Raw genomic sequence first — 19,500 nt, 5'->3', positions numbered from 1 at the left:
ATCACAGGTTCATGGAAATAAACGTTAATTACCTCCTATCCTTATGTGTATGTCCTCTGGTATTATAAATTAGTACTGTGCACATTCAACCAATCGGGCTAAGGGAACCAAAAGCCCTACGTAGCTAGCAGGAGCCTTCTTACAAAATGATACCTCAAGTAGCTATCCTATACATGAGTTAGCTTGTGGATTCTATTAAAGCAGACATCAATCCCTGGATTGCACACACACCAGTCCTAGCAAAGATATGCCTTGAAAATTTCTTGAGTAAATCTCGCATCATCGTCTCGAATCTAATATAACCCAACCTTCTGTGGATAAGTTGTAGGCAATAGCAGCCTACGATGCAATCTAGATACAATCTCGGCAAAGTCCCTATCGTTGTCGGCATTGATAATGCCATGCCGCACAAAGAAGTCTATCATCACACATGCGCAACTAGGCTTAAACTCGCGCCGGTCAAGAGCGGCCTTTACTTCACCGACACTGAGCAACCGCAGCCAATCGATTCCCGCCTCTGCAGGATGCAGCACAGTTGCGGTGTCCACTTCCAGGTCGTAAACATACTGGACACCAGACTCCACCGGGCCCGGATGAATGCCCGATCTTGTATCTTTGATGTTGAACCAAGATACAGTCCCACCGGACACGGCGGCCTTGGCGTCCATTCTTAGCTCCTCCTCCGCCTCGCGCACAAGGCTTTCGAACGGCATCTCACCATGTTTGACAGCCCCTCCCACGGCGTTGTCTAGCATACCAGCGTACATGGGTTTGTTGGCGTCACGCCGAGCGATCCAGATACTCGCAATCGACCCACTCTCACCCCGCGAGAAGACATTTAGTTGGACGCCGGTTGAAACAATTCCGAAGTACGGCGCAATTGCTCGGTCAATTGCAAATGGGAAAGGCGCACCAAGAATCGGAAATTTCTCGCCTGGCCAGTTAGAAAGTTTCGTGAATGAGCCTGCGTCTTGAGCTGCTCTCAAAAGCTTGGTCATCGCAACGGCGCTGGAGGTGACAAGATCAGTGCTGTCTTCCGGCACCAGACGGATGGTTCGAGAAGATTGGTCGAGTTGAAATTCAGACGTCCAGGGCATTTGTGACACAGTAGTTGGGATGAGAAATCCGAGAGTGCGATCATCTCCTGGCAGGTTGATGCGAGGAAATATTTCAGTCGTTTTCAACCTCCTCCGTCAGGTGTCTGGAAACTAAAAACTCGAATTTGGGGAGGCCTCCAAAGTATTATTTTAGTTCCATCGGGGGAGCCTCAATTTCTAGGCTCCTTGTCAACTAATGTCTCCAGACCTGTTGATTCCTAACTTCAGAGACTAGAGATTCGGCCCGAGTAGAATAAAAAATGCAGCTTACGTCTCACAATGGCGGTGCTTTAGCCAATGGAACTACCATGTGGTGTGAAACATGATTGACAACAATAAGTACACCGAAGCACGGCAAGCATTGTATGATGTGAAGACGGCTACGTGATGCTGTTTCTGTGACATGTTTGCGGCTCGCACCAGAGAAGGGCGGTCAGGCGGACCGTGGGTTACACAATTTAGGCATAACTGAAAGGCCACTTGGTTACGTCTCTTGCTATGAAGCCCTGATATTCTCCTTAGAGTTCCCCTCAAAGCCATTCTGCTAGTTTTCTGTTATTTCCTCTTTTATTAGCATCTACATGGAACTGTTATCCCGGGTATCTCCCTACCAAGCAGCTTTTGCCTCGCAATATACAACAATCGAAGCTCCTACGCAAAAAGGGCTGCACCAGGCGGAATCTACAACGGCATACTGAGAGAAGAAACATCACTTATTATCTGGCCGTGTCAACATGTCACCAGAAAACAGTGAGAAACGACTTAAATTCGCTATCGTAGGAGGCGGTCCCGGTGGTCTCGGCGCCGCGATCGAGCTGGCACAGATGCCTTACATTGACTGGAACTTGTATGAAAAGAGGCCGAAGCTTAGTGAGATCGGGAGAGGGTTCACGTTGCAGCCGCAAACATGGACGTTACTCGAGCGCAACGGTGCAGCTGACAACATCGGCATCGAAGACTATTACCGGTTTGCCGAAGGGTTGGTCGAGCAGAGACGGCAAGTACTCCATCATCTGAAGCGTTTGCTCCCAAATCACTATTAACCCGTTCTGACTAGCAACGGAAGGACTGCGGAGTTACTCAGTCAGAAACAGAATCCGCGGGACGTGCTGCCGAAACACCAGAGTTGTCGCCTTGCTCGAGCCAAGCTACAAAGCGCGCTGCTGAAAAAGGTAGACCTGACTCTCGCGTACATCTATCGAAGAGGCTCGTTGGCGTAGAACGTCTGCTAGACAACTGAATTAGAATCTCGTTTGAGGATGGTGCTATGGACGACGTCGACTTTCTGATCGCACGCATCAGAGCCTTGAATGTTTTACTACCAAATTGACAAAGTTGTGGACGAAGCGCTTCGTAAAGAAGATAGACGCATCTCAGAAGACCAGGGACGCAATACGCCGGCTTAGAAAACGGCGGCCAGTCAGACCGATAGCGTTGTTCGGGCGAAAGAAAACGAGAAGCCCACACTGGACCAAAAAGGAATCACGGAATGGGGAGGGGAGGAGGCCTAGAACATTCTGCAGTAGACTGATAGGAAGGAGAGCGGCATACGGATTTGTTGAGATGAAATGATCAAACTAGACGAACGAACGAAATTGCCCCAGAGGAATGTCCCATCACAATCGCATCGCCAAAGTAGCCACATCAGTAGCATGGTACTCATCAGGAAGCCAAGGCACGTTTTTCATATCCCTCTTTAGCCTGTTCTCAGTGACAATCAGGGCATGCGAACGAGTCAAGGAGCGATTGGGAGGAGGAGAATAGCCCGAAACAGAAATCATATCCAACGCCCCTCTTTCAGTCTCGATGAAACGACCACAGGGGGAAAATGACAGTCTGCGAATCACTGCACCTACATCAAGTGAGCTCCTGACTGATTTGGTCTTCCCATCCCAGAATTTGTCGTCCCATTGGTTGAACAGCATGCCAGCAACTGATCGTCTGGCGTGAACGCGACGAAATTGGCCGGCAGAAGCGAGCCGCTGTCAATCTTAACGCGCAGCATCCCATCTTTGCTCCAAACTCGGACGGTGGCGTCCTGTGAGCAAGATACAAGTAGTTCGCTGTCTGAAGAGAAAGCAACTGAGTTCACTGGGCCGAAGTGGCCTCTGAACGCTGCGGTTTTTGTTTGGGTTGACAAGTCCCAAAGGAGTGCGGTTGTATCCATCGACCAAGACACAATGGATCGATTATCCGGCGAGAATGCAATCCCAGTGACTGCACCCGAATGATTTTCCAGGTTGCCCAAGACTGCTCCTGATTCCGGGTACCATAGCCTCACAGTTTTATCGTTTAATGCCGATGCAACTAGGTGGCCGTTGGGCGAGAATGCGAGATGGTTGATGCCGCCAGAATGACCCCGGAGTTCGCAACGCTCTCTACCTTCGAACCATAGCTTGATGTGGTATCTTCCGAGCGAGAAGCGAGCCAGAAGCCATCTAGTCAGAAGACAACGCGAGTAACTCTGTTCGTATGACCTTTGAAGCCTAGTGTACTCTCTGTCCTCACCAGAAGCTGAGTCATAGGGTCGTTGGGTTACCAATGTGCCGGAATTGATTTCTGACGCCCTTGATACCCAAAGATCTAGGTGGTTGAGTTCAATCTAGATTCGAAGGGATCCATGGTATGGCTCCGGTCCTATGCAAAGCTGAGTTTTCCTATCGGGCTGTCTGACGACAGGCTGCGGACAAGCAGGGGCGTGTCTGGCCTGTTTTCTTGCATCGCATGATTTTTTAAATTAAAAAAAGGTGAAGATGTAGTTGACAACTGGTAGGGCTAAAAGGCATCATGATCGGGGTTGTATTGGGAACGACGACCACTCCTCGGGTCCGCCCTGATTGTTTGATCGCCTGGAGGACTACACGGGGTCTCCAAAGCGAAGAAACTTGTTCCAAAAGCCGATATAGGTATTCAATGAAGTCTCGGGACGCCAAACCTGAGAGAAATAAGCCATTTATGCGTGAATGGATCAATAGTTAAAACAGGTGATTCTTATCTAACGAGGCACGTTACGTGAACGGGCGAGACACGTTACATTTACTAAAGGTCTACTCGAGAAGTAGATACATATCCTCTCTCATCTCAGCCATCCGCTACCACACTCACTTAAGAGGCACTCTTCCGATAGTTTGCATCGCGCTAAGGCAGCGTGACTAGCTTGACCAAGCCCTAATTCAACAGTATAGAGTAGTATATCGATCGTTACACAATACTGGTGTGACCGGAAGATGCCAAATGCGGGCGGGAAAAAACTACGTCACGTGTTTTCTTGTGCGAATAGCAACAGTATTATTTTATATCCCTCAGTCCATCCCAGTAATGAACAAAGTTGTGTTGCTTGAACCAGTTATCACCATGTCGCCTTCCCAGCAGTTGCCCATTATCATAGTAGGAGCAGGCATTGTAGGGCTCACGCTCGCTCAAGCTCTGAAGAAAGAAGGTATACCGTTCCAGGTCTACGAGCGTGACCGATCCCTCGACGCAAGATCCGCTGGGTGGGGTCTGTCCATATATTGGGCTTTGTCCACCCTAGAGAATTGTTTACCGCCTGATCTGTTCAAGGAGCTGGATTCGATCCAGGTCGATCCTCAACAAAGTCTCAAAGGTATGGCAAGCGTGCTCGCCACTCATCTTTTTTTTTTTTGGGAAAGGGAACCTGCTAACTGGATGGAACGACCGACAGATACCGGAAGATACGTCTTTTTGGATCTCGAGACAGCAGAACCTCGATACGTAATCCCACCTAGCTTCCGCCGCCGCGTCAGTCGTCTGAAGTTGAGAAAACTGCTCGCCAAGGGGATTGATGTGCGTTGGGATAAATGCATCTCTGGCTTCAAGCACACCGAAAACGGCATCTCAGTATTTTTCACTGATGGCACCGAAGCCGAAGGCTCTGCACTAGTGGCAGCAGATGGCAGCGGAAGCAAGATCAGACAAATTCTCATGGGAGATGAGCTGGGATGTTTAAACAAACTACCAGCACACTACCTGTCTGCCACACTGCGTCTAACAGAGGAGGAGGTCAATCCGTTACGAAATATCGACCCTTTGATGTTTCAGGGTAGCCATCCTGACACAGGCTTCTACCTGTTCTATTCGCTCCTCTCAACACCAGAGGTGAATGGCAGCTCTGAAACAGATGGCCCTTACTATGAGGCTCAGTTCGACGTCAGCTGGGCTGTCAAAGGGCCAGAAGATCATGTGCCCGAGACAAATGCCGACCGGCTTGCTAAAATGAGATCTGCACCGGCAGCTGGCACTGGATTTGAGAAGACTTTACGGGAGATTATCGAAAATATCCCCGAGGGCACGTTCGTTTCAAATATCACCCTAGCGGATTGACCTACAGTCCCGTGGCCAGGCCTTGAAGGCAGGGTCACGCTGGTTGGTGATGCAGCGCATGCCATGACGATGTGTAAGTGTCTCACATATTCGAATCTGGCCACCAAGCTTACCAACCTCAACGCGCAGACCGAGGCCAAGCAGCAAATCATGGAATCACGGATGCCGCAAACCTCACGCAGCAAGTGAAGTTATGGCACCAGGGCAAAAAGACACGCCTTGAAGCGCTGGCGGACTATGAAACAGAAATGATCAAGAGGGGGTATGAAGCTGTGATCTTGAGTCGACAAGCTTGCTTAGATTCCTATAACATCCAAAATCTAAGACCAGATAGTCCTTTGGTTGGGCGAAGGTAGGGGATGGACCAATGTGTTTACACTTGGCTGGAGGGTGTGGCCGTTAAGTGACTCTAGGACCGTGTATCTACGAATGTCGGACACGCAATACCTGGATGGGGTCTTGGCGCGGGAATTTGTGAAGGCGACGATTTCTCTCACCGGACACACAGTGACCGGGTATGGATGCAGATTGGAGTTGTATGTAGGCAGACATCTTAGTATTATGCTAATTACGACACGCTGTTTACGATAAGTAGAATAGTTGAATATCCTCTAGGGCAAAGTAAAACGCACAAATCAAGTACACTATGATGATCATGTATCTAGAAATGGACAAAAGAAATGCTCCCGGCCGCGTGTCCTATGACTACTGTGTCCGCCAGGGTCACTACGCAAGTCGCCTGATACTCGTCCGGAAGCCAAAGAGCATTCTCCCCCGCCTTCCTGATCCAATCTTTCGATGCAAAGAGTGTTAATGATCGGTCTGATGAAGATGAAGAAGAATCAGGAGGAGCCGAGCCAACGGCCAGCGTCCCTCTGTCAGTTTCAATATACCGACCGCAGTTGGAGAAGGACACGGTGCGAATCGCCATCGTGAATTTGAGAATCCTTTGAGCCAAATTGTTTTTCGCATCCCAAATTCTGACCGTCAAATCATCCGAGCAAGATACCACAAGCGTGCCGTCTGAAGAAAACGCTGCCGAGTTGACGGTAAGCGTATGGCCGTTGAGGACACTGCACGCGGCTCCAGCTGTATCCCAGAGTCTTATTGTCTTATCCGCCGAGCAAGAGATCAACAGCTTGCCGTCCGACGAAAACGAGATCGAGTTCACCGTGTCCGAATGGCCCCGGAACGTGTGAGCGACCCCTTCTGTGGACACATCCCATAGTTTGACTGTCGTATCCGCTGAGCACGACGCGAGAAAGCGATTGTCTTCGGGTGAAAATTTGACGTCAGTCACTGTGTCTGCATGACCTGCAAGCCTGCTGATCATTATACCTGTTCCTACATCCCAAATTATAGCTGTCTTGTCCGTAGAGCATGAGGCGAGGAACCGGCCGTCGGAGGAAAATCGGATGAGGCGGATATGGCTAGAATGACCCTGAAGCGTATGCCATTCTGCTCCCGTTTCTGTATTCCAGATCTTTGTCGTCTTGTCTGCCGAGGCTGATGCAAGCAATTGCGTATCTGGCGAGAATGTGAGGCAGGTGATACTGTTAGAATGGCCTTCCAATCGCCAGCGCTGCACTCCGTCTCTAGTCCATAACTTGACCGTAGTATCGTTCGAGCCGGACGCGACTAATTGACCATCCGGTGAACAGACTAAGAGGCTGATCGTGCTTGAATGCCCTTTCACGCTTTCTGCCGCAGCGGCGCTAGCTTCCAGCCTCAGAGCCTTCAACCTTCCGCGCAAGAAGGGCAAGTCATCCTCTTCAAATTCATCGAACTTCCCGCATCCCTCTCCAGTACTGATATTCCAGAGTCGTACCTCGTCGTTAAACGAGCCCGAAACAAGAAGCTGGCTATCGGGAGAGAACGTGACAGCATTGATACCGCTCGTATGACCCCTGAGTGTACCCAGTTGAGATCCGGTACTTGCGTTCCAGAGAATGATCGTCATATCTTCGGAGCCCGAGGCAATGAAACGAGCATCCGGAGAAAATGAAACAGCCATAACCCTTCTACAATGGCCTTTGAGCGTTGTGTGCTCTGTCTCTCCGTTTATATCCCACAGCTTGAGTGTCATATCATCTGCCGCAGAAATGATCCTCTTTCCGTCCGGCGAGAAGCGAACAGAATTGACAGCACCTGCGTGGCCGTCCAATAATAGCGATGTCTCTCTCTGTCTAACATCCCAGACGCGAACCATTCCATCTGCTGAGCCCGAAGCAATCAATGACCCGTCGGGGGAGAAGGCAACAGAGTTGACACAACTTAAGTTGCCTTTCAACATGCAAAGTTCCTGTCCTGTCTCGGTATCCCAGATTCGGATCGTTTCGTCCATGGAGCCTGACGTAAGGAGTTTGCCATCTGGTGAGAAGGCCACAGAATTCACCCAACGTGAATGTCCTTGGAGGTTGTAAAGCACAATCCTTAATCTCAAATCCCAGACCATGACAGTACCATCATCCGAGCCTGAAGCGATCATCAATCCGTCTGCTGAAATCGCAACAGAGCTGACTTTTTCCGTTTGGCCCACGAGTGTGCCCAGTTTAGCTTTTGCCGTCACATCCCAGAGCCTCACCGCTTCAACCACCGACCCAGATGCGACCTGTCGGCCATCCGGGGTGAATGCTATGTCATTGGCAAAGAATGTTTTGCCCGTTATTGGCGTCTTGGCCTTGTCTCTGGATGACTCGGCGATTCGGACATCTTGGATCCAGTGTCGCATCTGACTCTTGAACCGCTGCCGGAGTCTGTTACTGGGTTGGGTGAACGCAAGGGCAGCACAATACGTCTGGAGAGGCGCCACTTCGATGATTGAATGGAAAGCAAAAACGAATCGTCTCGCATCCTGCACAAACACCAATTGACTTGGATTTTCTCTGGCCTAAACATAACGATGTTAGTAATTCGCTGGTGGTATTTACTCGTCTTGTACGCCTGGACACATACCCCAAGGAGAGCCTCGTACATCCTTATTGTTGCAGGTACTTCAGAGAAATGCCCAGTCAAGCTCATCAACTCAAGCCAGTACAGGAAATAGTCCTCGATAAAACGATGAGCTTGGTTGCCATCGCAGAGGCATATCCCGCTTTCTCGGTAATGCTGCACCCAGTAGCGACCTGCATACTCGAGCTCCGGAGGAATGCATTTCTTGATCAGATTCGGATCAAGGTCCTTAGTAAGGGTACCTGGTGATTGCAGGCCGCACATGTCTCTTTTGAGTATCTTCGACATGAGTTGTATGCAGTTGTCGGCCATAGCCTTGTGTACCTGCTTCTCGTCTACCCAAAAGTTCAAGTCATAGCAGCGATCCTTGTTGAGAAGGAAATCACGGAATGTCGGATGATGTAAGCGAATCGGGCGATGCATCTGGTTAGGGATGTTGAGAATCGTATGACAGTCCGCAAGTGTCTCATTGATGTCGCTCGAAGAGAGAGGGAGCAGATGTGATAAGGAATCCATCGAAAGAGGCGAGAAGAGAACAACAATGCTTCCAAGCACCTCTCGCAACATGTCGTACACCACTTGTTTCTCCTGGTCATTGTATTCCTGCTGAATGCAGCCCCTCAGAACTGTCGTATAAATATCGTCCAGTTTCTTCTCAGGGCCTACGCCCGAGCACTGACCAATGAGCAGATCGGATAGGCGGTTTACGGCAAGCCGTCTGCCCTCGCGAATGAAACGACACGCAGTCGAAGCCCAGATGAAGAGACCACCCGAAATCTCTATCAAGCGCCTGATACTTTGCATTCCGGGCCAGTTCTTGTCAAAGCCACGTTCTTCTCTGATCTTTGTGAGGTTGTGTTCAAAGAAAAGACCCAAGTCATGATCCACGATTTCCGGTAGTATGTCGTGAAGAAGGAAGATGTGTCGTTCGGCTTCCGGTATCTGATAGAAGCTGCAGCGGATGGGAATCTCTGGTCTGCTTGTAATGAATACCCGCAGGCGTATGCCTTTTAGCGACTTGGTTGAAGCCAAGAGCCTGAGAATAATTCGGACGTCTCTCTCGCTATTGCACTCATCTAGTGCGTCCATCACTATTACAATAGTTGATGGAGGAGTTTTGCTGCCGAGCTTCGAAAGAGGCTTGAAGATCAACTGGTCCCATTGATCCCGAAGAGATTGATCCGCAATATTCTCCTGGTCCGTGATCGCTTCTCCGATATACCCTCTTACTTGTGGTATCTTGGCAGCTAGCTGCCATGCAAGAGTCGTGAATAATCTGTCCGCACGAGATACATCTCCTCCACCTCTGGAGAAGAAGAAGCTTGCCCCCAGACACCCTCGGTCATGGAATGTCCTAGCTATCGTACGAGCAACAGTGGACTTGCCCGTGCCAGCTATCCCGTTGAGCCAGAAGATGCAACTCTTGTCTGGTCCATCGACCCATCCGATGATCTCTTGGAGCAGTTGGACTCGGGTGCCTGTAAGACACATGGATCCATGCTGATTCTCAAGTGAGTTGAAGGCTGCTTGAGGAATCACAGGAAGTTTCGACAGAAGAAACTTCTGTCTGGTGCCTTCTGCATCCTTCTTCTCGATCTCTTCCTGCAACCGCGTGAATGCGTTGTTTCCCTCTCCGTATATGAGCGGCATAAAGACACCAAAGAGTCCCAGTAAAGAGTATGCCCTGTCTTCCTTGCGCTGAGTTTGTCGGTTCTCTGCCCACGACAAACGCTCGGTCACGCTGAAACTGGTCATTTCAGCCCCACGCAGAGCCCGATGAGGAATCCCGGTGATCTCATGAATCAAATCCTCCAGTGAATTCTTGTCACCCAGTCGTACGCCCTGGATAGAAAAGAACTCAACAGACGTCGGTGCAATTAGTTCCTGAAGAGTCCAGCCTCGACTGAACCACCTGCTTTTTCGAAAAGCTGACTCCCATGGATGCAGAAGGCCTTGGTGTGTCGATTTGAATTCTGCCGCTGAAACATCCGACAGATAGACATAGCACTTAGCGGCGTTACGGTACCAGGAAAACATGGTCGTGATAGCCTCTTGGAGCTCTGCGCTACTTGATTTGTTGATGCAACAGGTATCGACCCAGGAATATTCGAGGCCATCTTTGGCAGCTTGCTCCACGCAGAACCGGATCTTGTCATAGCTAGCAGCTTTATGAAGAGGATGACCCCCGATCATGTCTTCGAAGGAAACCTCTTCGTCGTCGCCCAGCCATGTGTGTGACAGAATAGCGTACTTCGGTATCGTGTTCTCTCGACATTGAATCAGGCGAAGGCTGCCATCTACTTTGCGCTGAAGTAGTCGCATCGTTGCGGGTCTGTGTGGAGCTGGTCTAACGGTGCGTGGAGTCTAAAATCACAAGGGAACACCCTCAGCTTGTTAGCCCACTGTGCATACAGTCCAATACCAGACGGTGCTCATCATGGGTTACTGCTGGACTTACAATAACAAACTGGCTACGCTATACGGGCAAACTTTTGGCGAGTTCCCGCCCAGCGACGATGCCACCGAATTGTAAGGCTGCGACTTCCGAAGGGATCCGATCCAAAGAAAAGCGAAAGATTGCCAGACGGTCTGAGTAGGTATGAAGAGGTTGTTGAGGATGGGTGTCCGGTTCTGTGTATAGACAGATAAGAACCCACAGTAGGGGAGCAGGAGAATAGGAGGCTCTTCAGAGATGCTGGAGATCCCTTTGCTGGTTTTGAAACAAGGCACTTGATATCCTGCCAGCGACCAAAAGCGGGGAAATATAATCATCTGACGATATCCCCTGGTTAATTTGCTTGACTAAGCAAAAGTAGAGACCTCACCCTGCTTGGTATTGTGTTAACCAGCTGTTTAAGCCAACCAAAGGGGGTATGCGGTACCACAACGGACATTCGTCATTTTCTGACAGCCAAATTTCAAGCTTACTCCTAGTACTAAGGGGGCCTCAAAAGCGGCTCCGTGTGACTCGTTTGTCCTACACGAACGAGTCACACGGGGTGGCCGGTTTTGAGGCCCCCTCAGTGTTACGGTAGCCAGCATTATTCAGGTATATGATCCAACACTCGGCAATATTGGAGATACTGTACCTTATATTGCATATTCACTAATACTACCGCATCTCAACCCCACTTTTGCAAAGATCGCAGTATAGTCCAACAGTATTCATGATGGGTTAATCGAACCGGCGAGTCATATCTGAGCCCCTTCTGACTCATGTGAGGACATCAATCTATCAGAGGTTTTGTAATACAGGGTCATGTTTCAACATCGCGCCATTGTTGCATGAATTCCTAGTGTGAGGGCATAAGGCGCCGGATTGGCACAATCCTCTAATATATGAATATCTTGACCTTGGTCAGAGGACTAAAACCCCGTCTAACCAAAGAGCGGGTCGGGGGGGCCCAGATCAACGCAATGACCAGATTCAGGGTTCACACTTAATCTAACAAAAAATCCTTCATCGAATGTGTCGTACAGTCTACAAGGATTACAAATGTCAGCTTGAAACTTGCCCCGGTTTTGTAGATACCTTATCGTTGGCACTGATATACCCTTAAAGTAGGGTACCTCAACAGGTCAATTGTAGCAAATTGTAAAGTCTTGATCTACCAGGACCGACGAATAGGGGCATCTTCCGACGTTCGAGAGCCTCTCAGCATTCGCTGTTCTAGGTGGCGATATACTGTCAACCGGCTAACATTTGTAATCCTTATGGGCTGTACGCTATCTAACAAGTACCACATAGCAGATCACGATGCTTACTCTCTCTGAGGACCTGAAGCTGGGAAGCAATTGGACGTTTTACGGCTGCCTAGGTAACACAAGTACGCAATGCATAGGCAACACAAATACGCAATGCATAGGTAACACAAATACGCAATGCATTTCGTGGCAGCGCTCGATAGGGGTATATGACACCCTCTCGGTCAAGCGGGGCTGCAGGACATCCTGGATTAGCACAATCATCAGATTCCGAACGAAAACTTCAAAGCCGTATCCAACAGTGTCACAATCCAATAAAATCACATTGGAGCACCAATAAAATCCATACACGTCACTGTGTTTGTCGCTCAAATTGCCAGTCAGGTACTCTAGCGGGATATATCAGGGCCTACCGTCCGCCACGTAGTATGACATGGACTAATTACTCTTTCTACCGAGATAACGCCAAAATGTACAGTGGCACTCCCTTCGGACTTTCCATTCTGTTTAACCTCGTGGCCGTTGCCGTGTTCGGGCACATTCTGAGGTCACTATGGACGTACTGGAGGCGGCCCTACTCATCTGTTCTTGCGCGTGTCCGAGGACCCCCGACGAAACATTGGTTCTTCGGTTTCCTCACGCCTTCCGAGGCCAAGTCCTTGAGCATGTCGCCGAAGATGCTGCAACTCTGTGACGACTTCGACGATATATGGTATGCCACCTTCACAAATCGACGTCCGACGCTGTGAGTTTGACCAATCCTTCGCATCTGTGCATACCCGTCGCAGGGGCGTTTATGAAACTGCTTTCTTCAGGATGCAATACGGCTAACAGATACTGTTTTACTTAGTGTCATAAGAGACCCAGAAGCTATTAGCTATGTACTGAATGATAGCCAGACGTATGTGCGGACTAAAGCGCAGACAAATGTCACCCGACTGATATTTGGCGATGGCCTCGCAACCGTCGATGGCGAGCAGCACCGGATGCAGAGAAAGGTCATCGGGCCCGCTTTCACGGCTAGGGCAGTCGAGGGAATGGCCCCCGTCTTCTACGAAAAGGCGCAAGCTTTGGCTGATGGTTGGGCACATAAGCTGCGCAATATAGCTGGCCAGGAGACAAGAAGCATGGAGATCAATGCCTACCAGGAATTTGAGGCCTTGTCTTTGGATATCATCGGCACCGCGGGCTTCCAATATGACTTTCACTCGTTGAGCGGGCATCGGAGTGAGTTGGAGGATGCTTTTGTCAATGTCACAAAGAGCGCGGCGACGGGATCTTCATACTCGACTCTGCGATCTCACTTCCCTTGGGTCGGCATGCTGGGAAGCTTCTTGAGCCAGGAACAGAAGACTCTGGACAAACATAAACGGCAAATCTGGCGAGTTAGCAAGGACCTTTTCGAGAACGCTAAGAGAGAAATGCAAATACAAGGCAGCCAGCGGACAACCGAATCAGGTTGTAGAGATATCCTCAGCCTCCTCGTTGAGTCGAACACCAGGGCCACAGCAAAGGACCGTCTGGGTGACAAGGAGATTATCTCCATGGTCCCGACATTGCTCTCAGGAGGGTACGATAACAATGCGTCAGAGATGTCGTATGCCCTCTTCGCGCTTACAAACTTCCCTGAGACGCAACGCCGTCTCCGACAAGAACTGCTCAGCCCGCCCCCGAACGGCCGGGACTGGCACAAGGACCTCAGATCCCTCGAGCGTCTTCCCTATTTAGACGCCGTCGCCAAAGAAACCTTTCGGTTGTACAGTTCCGCGCACTCGATCCCCCGAACCGCCGCAAGAGACGATTGTATTCCTGTAAGTAAAAATATACAGCTCCGCGATGGAAGCTGGGTGAACAAGATCCGCATCGGCCGCGACGACGACGTGGTCATCGCACAGAAGTGGGTGAACGTGGCATCGCGGTTCTGGGGACCCACCGCCCATGTCTTCAGGCCGGAGCGGTGGATTGAGGATACCAAGCATGAGCATTACGAAGGTGGACTGCCATGCACTGTGACGGGGGGAAGGGAAGAAGGGAAGAAAGAGTTGCCCGGATGGAGTCATTTAATGACTTTCTCGATTGGGCCGCGGAATTGTCCTGGCTACAGAATGGCAGTTGCGGAGTTCAAGGTCGGTTTGGCGGTCCTAGTCTCAAGGTTTGATTTCGTAAGGCACGAAGCTATGGATGAGGTGTATGGAGAGGTGCAGATTGTAGATCGACCACGGGTAAAGGGGAGAGAAGGGTATTATATGCCGTGCTGGGTTAAATCTTTAGAGTAAAGTAATTGCTGCCGGGCTCGTAGCGTCAGTCGAGCCGACGATAGTTCTTGTGGATGAAGCAGGCATGATGACTTCGATATGTGAGATGAATGAGAAGATGATATGTGAAGGAGGGAAAGAATCAGGCCTCAGCTTCTTAAGCCGACTACAGCTTATATATTTATACAGGTTTTAACCTTTTTAAATTAAAAGGCTTTATACTTGGTTATTATAGTAGTATTAGGTAATAAACACTTGAATTGTAGATAAAACTGTATTTTTTTGACCTTGTGCCGGCAATTTGCTTATCTTGAGGGAGCAGACAGAAGTTAAATTAGTTTATAAAATCTATTATTATATTATTACTATTGTTCTTAAAATCCTTCAATCCGTTGTTAAAGTCGAATTCACCATCCAACTCATAGTATCCCAGAACCCCAAATTCAATGCCAGTGTCTTGTCACTTAACTTGATGCCCTTCTTGGAGAAGAAATCGACAGACTGTGGAGCAAGGAGCTCCTGGAGCGTCGAACCACGAGTAAACTATTTATTGTTGCGAAAAGCTGGTTCCCATGAAGTTGTGGGGGAGTGTTTATTTCTGTTATGCCCAGTTTCCTGGCTTACCGAAACATCCGTTAGGTATGCCTAACATCGAGATGCGTTACGGTACCAGGAGAAATTGCTTGTCCACGCTTTCGAGAGGATGGCGCTGCTCTCCTTATCGGCGCAACATGTATCTAGCTAGAAATATTCTAAGCCGTCCTTGGCCGCTTGATCACCACAGAATCGGATTTTGGCATAACCGGCTGGCTTGGTATGGATGTTTCCTCGTTGCAGGTCTTTGAAGGTGACCTCGCTGTCGTTGTCCAGTAGCCAGGTGTGTGACAATATGGCATACTTGGGCACCTCATCTCCCATCAAGTCTCTAGTGAGCTCAAGTGTGCCGTCTCCTTTGCGATGGAGAAGCCGCATATTGAGCTACAGGCCGCGGAAGATTCAAGCAGGAAGGGGTTTCGGTCAAACTGATATGTTGGAACAGCCAAACTGGTCTTGCCAAGGTGTGTAGAAGTTATACAGATAGCTCAAACGAGGAAGGTCATAAAAGGTTCGGTCTCTCGACCAAGGAATGTGAAGCTATTGTGGGCGCGAGACGAGTGGGAAGTGGGATTCTGGCCAGCTATGGGGGATGGGCATATATGTAGGCCAGAGACGGGAGGCAGGTAACAAAGCAACCTGCTGATACGATCCCTAGACGAAGGATTGACGCTGTGTAGCCGGGCCTCGTTTTGCACAAAAAGGAGGCCACAACTTGGTCTCACCTCGGTGGAGAAATGCAGAAGCCCGCAGCCGTCACCGGAAGCCCACATCGGGTTTCTAGACCCAATAGCCACGGCGGGGCTGCGGGGGCCGAATTCCCTGCAATCTTTGCACGTTAGAGCTAAAGTTCCGTTATTGGCGTAATAAAGGTCTGATGGGGGCTATGAGGACTGGAAGGTACTGCCTACGTACTGTATCACCCTGCACATCCGGTACATATCTGTCTGCCTTGGGAAGTTGTCAAATTCCCGGCCTTCGTAGAACGCGTGCTTGAGAAATTGCGGCATTTTGTAACGGTTATGTTTCATGTAACACTGCAGCCTCCTCCGAGTGTATGGAAATAATTGGTCGAGATTGGGGGTCGACACCCGCCTCACGTTCTTTGTTATCGTTGTTATCGCTTAACTTTCTTCCTGATGTTAGGTTAACGATGTCTATTCATCATGTGTATGACCAACCGGCTAGGCGAGTGCATCTAGGGGGAGTAGGGACCGGCTGGGTGTGGGCTTCCTTCAACACTTTCTCACTTCGTCACTCTCACAGGTGCTGTTGAATCTAGCAGATAGAAAAGCTATTACTATTAATCCTATCTAACAGAGGGTCTTTGGGTCAGTCTTATAGATGAATATGACTTCGCATGACCTCGGACTGCCAACAGGTTCCAGCTGACTAAATTAAAAAAATAAAAAGCTAGCCCTAGGCCTAGACCGATAATAAGACAGGTGGCAATGGAAGCCCGTGATAAAGGCGATATGTGCCTATGAAGGAAGAAAAACTTCGCCGCCGTCACAACCGGATTCCTCTTGAGATTCGGAATGAATGACAGTCCCCGGCGTCACAACCGAATTTCCTCTTGGGATTCGGAATGAATCACAGTCCCCGCCGTCACAACCGAATTTCCTCTTGGGATTGGGAATCACAGTCCTCGCCGTCACAACCGAATTTCCTCTTGGGATTGGGAATCACAGTCCCCGCCGTCACAACCGGATTCCTCTTGAGATTGGGAATCACAGTCCCCGCCTTCACAACCGGATTCCTCTTGGGATTGGGAATCACAGTCCCCGCCTTCACAACCGGATTCCTCTTGGGATTCGGAATCACGGTCCCCGCAGTGACAACCGTAGAAATCCCATTTTCCGACACATTTGACACGCGAAGACAACTGTTGATACCCAGCGAGCGTTAGCCGTTAGCCACGTCAGTGGGGAGGATCTGAGCAGTACCTGTACCTTCCAACCACCCTGGGCCATGAGTTTCTCGCCAAGTACTCTGCTAGTCCTCAGGAGCTGCTGGTCACGGAACCTGGGGGCTACAAGAGATATGCCGACAGGCATGCCGTTTGCCCCGACAAACGCGGGAACGTTGATGATGGGCATGTGAAACCCCTGTGTCAGGTTAGCAAGATCATTAATCACGCAAATAGATGCACTCGCCGTCCACATGGTATTGAAATGTGCGCGCCCCATGTCAGAAAGCCCGAGTGGAGCTTCGTCCACGGCGCTAGGTGTGAGTATGACAGAATAGTTGTCGGCGAGATCGTTGACGATTTCCCGCATGCTGGCGCAGGTCTCGGAGGCCCTCACCAGCCCTTCGCGTGTGCCGTTGGACGTGTTTTCGACTATGTCACAGATCTCTTGAGCCAGGCTTTCCTTGCCGATTTGATACTCCCTGAGAAGGCATGCCTGGGCTTCACCAAGAACGATGACCTTCAGTATTCGCCTCAGGCCGGGTCCATCGGCGACCTCGGGTGGAAACGCAACTTCTTGGACCTTTGCGCCACTGTTCTTGAGGATTTCCGCAGCCTCTTCCATGGCGGACACTGTACCGGGTCCTGCCAGGGACCACAACGGGGTTTTCATCAGGGCAACAGAGGTTTTCTCCAGCGGCATGTCCTGGAGGGGATTGTCGTCCTGGAGGGCAAAGACATCTGCAAGCAGCTGTAGATCTTCAACGCCGCGGGCAAAGAAGCCGAAGGTGTCAAAGCTCGGGGCAAATGGTTTGTGGCCCTCGACTGAGATTGCATTGAAGGTTGGTTTCATGGCAAAGACGCCCGTGAAGGATGCTGGGCGAATGATGCCCCCGCCGGTCTGGGCTCCAAGACTCAGCGGCACATGAAAGTCGGCTACGGCTGCGGCAGATCCGCACGAGGAGCCGCCTGGGGTGCGATCTGGGTCGTGAGGGTTCGTGGTGTTGGGTCCCGAGTTGGTGACGGCGAACTCTGTCGTGGTTGTTTTGCCTGCGAGTGAAATTAGGAAGGGAGAGAAGGGAAAGTTATGAGCCTACGAACCGAAGATGAGAGCTCCAGCCGCTCGTAGAATCGCCACTGCAGATGAATCAAAGCGTGGCTGGTGCCCCTTGTAAATGGGAGAGCCGAATTGCGTGGGCATGTCTAAGTTGCTTTAGCCAAGGGAGCGGACGTGGCATTGATAGTGCGTGGTACCTTCGGTGTTCATGATATCTTTTACGCCTATCGCCACTCCGTGCAGTGGCCCCCTCTGGGCGTCAGGGATCTGGTCCAGAGCTCGTGCCTGGCTGAGTACGAGCTCGGGATCTGATGCGAAATCAGCACACGTCTCGGCACGATTGACAGGTCAACGAGAATAACAAGCAAGGCGTAGGCTTACCGAGGTACGCCCAGGCTTTGACAGTGCTGTCGTGCGCCTGGATGCGGTCCAGGAGAGAACTAGCGTATGCCTCTACCGTGAGCGTGTTGTTCTTGAGTAACTCAAGCACTTGGGTCGCTGTCAATTTGTACGGCGATGGCATCATGGCTGGTGATAGTAGCAACTGAGAAGGAGGCGAGAAACAGAGATGAAGTGGACTGAAGGAGAGAGAGGGCGGGAAATCTGAGAATCCGCCGACTGCAGCTTGTGTGCAAGGCGGAGAAAGGGCGCGGAGAAGGTAAAGGAGCCAACGCCGCATGGTGTGAGGTGGAGATGCAAGACAGTGAAGTGAGGCGGACGTGAGGCAGATTGCTTGGAGCCTCAATTGTGCTGAGTCATCCGCGTGGAAAGGGAAAGTGAGAGTGAGAGTGGCATGGCGCATGCACGAAGGAAACAGTGAGGGGTGAGGCATACGGGATTTATTATTATTATTAATATTATTGAGTCGGGGTTTTTCGGTCTTTAGGGATCAAGGTCATCTGATTAGATGCTTGCAGCCACTGGGGCTAGGATTGGTGGATTCCTTCAACAGGAATCTGACCGATTGGGACCATAAATTAAAAAGTCTCTGACAGGATATATTAGACAGTATTGTCCCTTTTAGCATCTCATTCAATTGACAGTCTTTTAGCCTATTCTTTTGAGACCTCTCAGAGATCTATTTAATTAAATAGTATCAGCTGGGTGGGTTGTGTGTTCTTAGTGCCCTCTGCTCACTTCCTCACTTCTTATTCTTCTTCTTAGTATTAGTATTAGTATTAGTATTAATTATTATTATTCTTTTTAGTATTAGTATTAGTATTAATTATTATTATTCTTTTTAGTATTAGTATTAGTATTAGTATTAATTATTATTATTCTTTTTAATATTAGTATTACTATTAATTATTATTCTTCCTTTTAATATTAATATTGGTATTAATTATTATTATTAGTCTTAGTATTAGTATTGTTATTAACTATTATTCTTAGTCTTATTATTCTTAGTATTATTATTTATTATATAAAAGGCCGGTGAAGTTTTTCTTCCTTTATAGGCATATATCGCCTTTATTACAGGCTTCTATTGCCACCTGCCTTATTATCGGTCTAGGCCTAGGGCTGCTGTTGGCAAATATGACCCGCTGGCCTGGACCTACAGCTTTGCTTACCCTATGGCAGCTTACTGAC

At 49.6% G+C, this 19,500-nt stretch overlaps 7 protein-coding genes across 7 annotated transcripts; 3 read left to right on the top strand and 4 right to left on the bottom strand.

Moving 5' to 3' along the window:
• Nucleotides 1-293: 293 nt before the first annotated feature.
• On the bottom strand, nucleotides 294-1,151 carry BGZ61DRAFT_356445 (uncharacterized protein; the record flags this gene model as incomplete). Its single annotated transcript, XM_046240792.1, has 1 exon — nucleotides 294-1,151. A coding segment is annotated over one exon (858 nt), but the record flags the coding sequence as incomplete, so codon positions are not given.
• Nucleotides 1,152-1,831: 680 nt separating this feature from the next.
• BGZ61DRAFT_534202 (uncharacterized protein) lies at nucleotides 1,832-2,317 on the top strand (the record flags this gene model as incomplete). Its single annotated transcript, XM_046254115.1, has 2 exons — nucleotides 1,832-2,076; nucleotides 2,155-2,317. The coding sequence occupies 2 exons, from the start codon at nucleotides 1,832-1,834 to the stop codon at nucleotides 2,315-2,317; spliced, it is 408 nt and encodes a 135-aa protein (XP_046102210.1).
• A 2,105-nt stretch (nucleotides 2,318-4,422) lies between these two features.
• Nucleotides 4,423-6,078, top strand: BGZ61DRAFT_507294 (FAD binding domain-containing protein). The gene is made up of 4 exons (XM_046251903.1): nucleotides 4,423-4,701; nucleotides 4,780-5,407; nucleotides 5,471-5,511; nucleotides 5,568-6,078. The coding sequence occupies exons 1-4, from the start codon at nucleotides 4,452-4,454 to the stop codon at nucleotides 5,792-5,794; spliced, it is 1,146 nt and encodes a 381-aa protein (XP_046102209.1). The 5' UTR covers nucleotides 4,423-4,451; the 3' UTR covers nucleotides 5,795-6,078.
• On the bottom strand, nucleotides 6,068-8,692 carry BGZ61DRAFT_393561 (WD40-repeat-containing domain protein). Its single transcript, XM_046242874.1, has 2 exons — nucleotides 8,394-8,692; nucleotides 6,068-8,328 (listed from the first exon to the last, which is right to left on the bottom strand). Exons 1-2 carry the CDS (start codon nucleotides 8,676-8,678, stop codon nucleotides 6,100-6,102), a joined length of 2,514 nt encoding a protein of 837 aa, XP_046102208.1. The 5' UTR covers nucleotides 8,679-8,692; the 3' UTR covers nucleotides 6,068-6,099.
• Nucleotides 8,693-8,954: 262 nt separating this feature from the next.
• On the bottom strand, nucleotides 8,955-10,040 carry BGZ61DRAFT_356172 (uncharacterized protein; the record flags this gene model as incomplete). The annotated part of the gene is made up of 2 exons (XM_046240775.1): nucleotides 8,955-9,581; nucleotides 9,621-10,040. Coding segments are annotated over 2 exons (1,047 nt in total), but the record flags the coding sequence as incomplete, so codon positions are not given.
• Nucleotides 10,041-12,565: 2,525 nt separating this feature from the next.
• On the top strand, nucleotides 12,566-14,371 carry BGZ61DRAFT_356155 (cytochrome P450; the record flags this gene model as incomplete). Its single annotated transcript, XM_046240772.1, has 3 exons — nucleotides 12,566-12,840; nucleotides 12,955-14,087; nucleotides 14,136-14,371. 3 exons carry the CDS (start codon nucleotides 12,566-12,568, stop codon nucleotides 14,369-14,371), a joined length of 1,644 nt encoding a protein of 547 aa, XP_046102206.1.
• A 2,227-nt stretch (nucleotides 14,372-16,598) lies between these two features.
• On the bottom strand, nucleotides 16,599-18,436 carry BGZ61DRAFT_495292 (amidase signature domain-containing protein; the record flags this gene model as incomplete). Its single annotated transcript, XM_046250860.1, has 6 exons — nucleotides 16,599-16,829; nucleotides 16,897-17,052; nucleotides 17,101-17,903; nucleotides 17,955-18,056; nucleotides 18,108-18,218; nucleotides 18,292-18,436. The coding sequence occupies 6 exons, from the start codon at nucleotides 18,434-18,436 to the stop codon at nucleotides 16,599-16,601; spliced, it is 1,548 nt and encodes a 515-aa protein (XP_046102205.1).
• Nucleotides 18,437-19,500: the final 1,064 nt, after the last annotated feature.

This window comes from Ilyonectria robusta (assembly GCF_021365365.1).
Source record: "Ilyonectria robusta strain PMI_751 chromosome Unknown BGZ61scaffold_14, whole genome shotgun sequence".
NCBI classification, from domain to species: Eukaryota; Fungi; Ascomycota; class Sordariomycetes; order Hypocreales; family Nectriaceae; genus Ilyonectria; species Ilyonectria robusta.
This window is presented reverse-complemented; position numbering and strand designations above follow the sequence as displayed.

Coding starts and splice junctions, on each gene's coding strand:
- BGZ61DRAFT_507294 (XM_046251903.1), top strand. CDS start 4,452: ATGTCGCCTTCCCAGCAGTTGCCCATTATCATAGTAGGAGCAGGCATT. Junction 5,408..5,470: donor GAAAATATCCCCGAGGGCAC/GTTCGTTTCAAA, acceptor CCTTGAAGGCAG/GGTCACGCTGGTTGGTGATG. Junction 5,512..5,567: donor AGCGCATGCCATGACGATGT/GTAAGTGTCTCA, acceptor CTCAACGCGCAG/ACCGAGGCCAAGCAGCAAAT.
- BGZ61DRAFT_393561 (XM_046242874.1), bottom strand. CDS start 8,678: ATGTCGAAGATACTCAAAAGAGACATGTGCGGCCTGCAATCACCAGGT. Junction 8,329..8,393: donor TGTACGAGGCTCTCCTTGGG/GTATGTGTCCAG, acceptor CGTTATGTTTAG/GCCAGAGAAAATCCAAGTCA.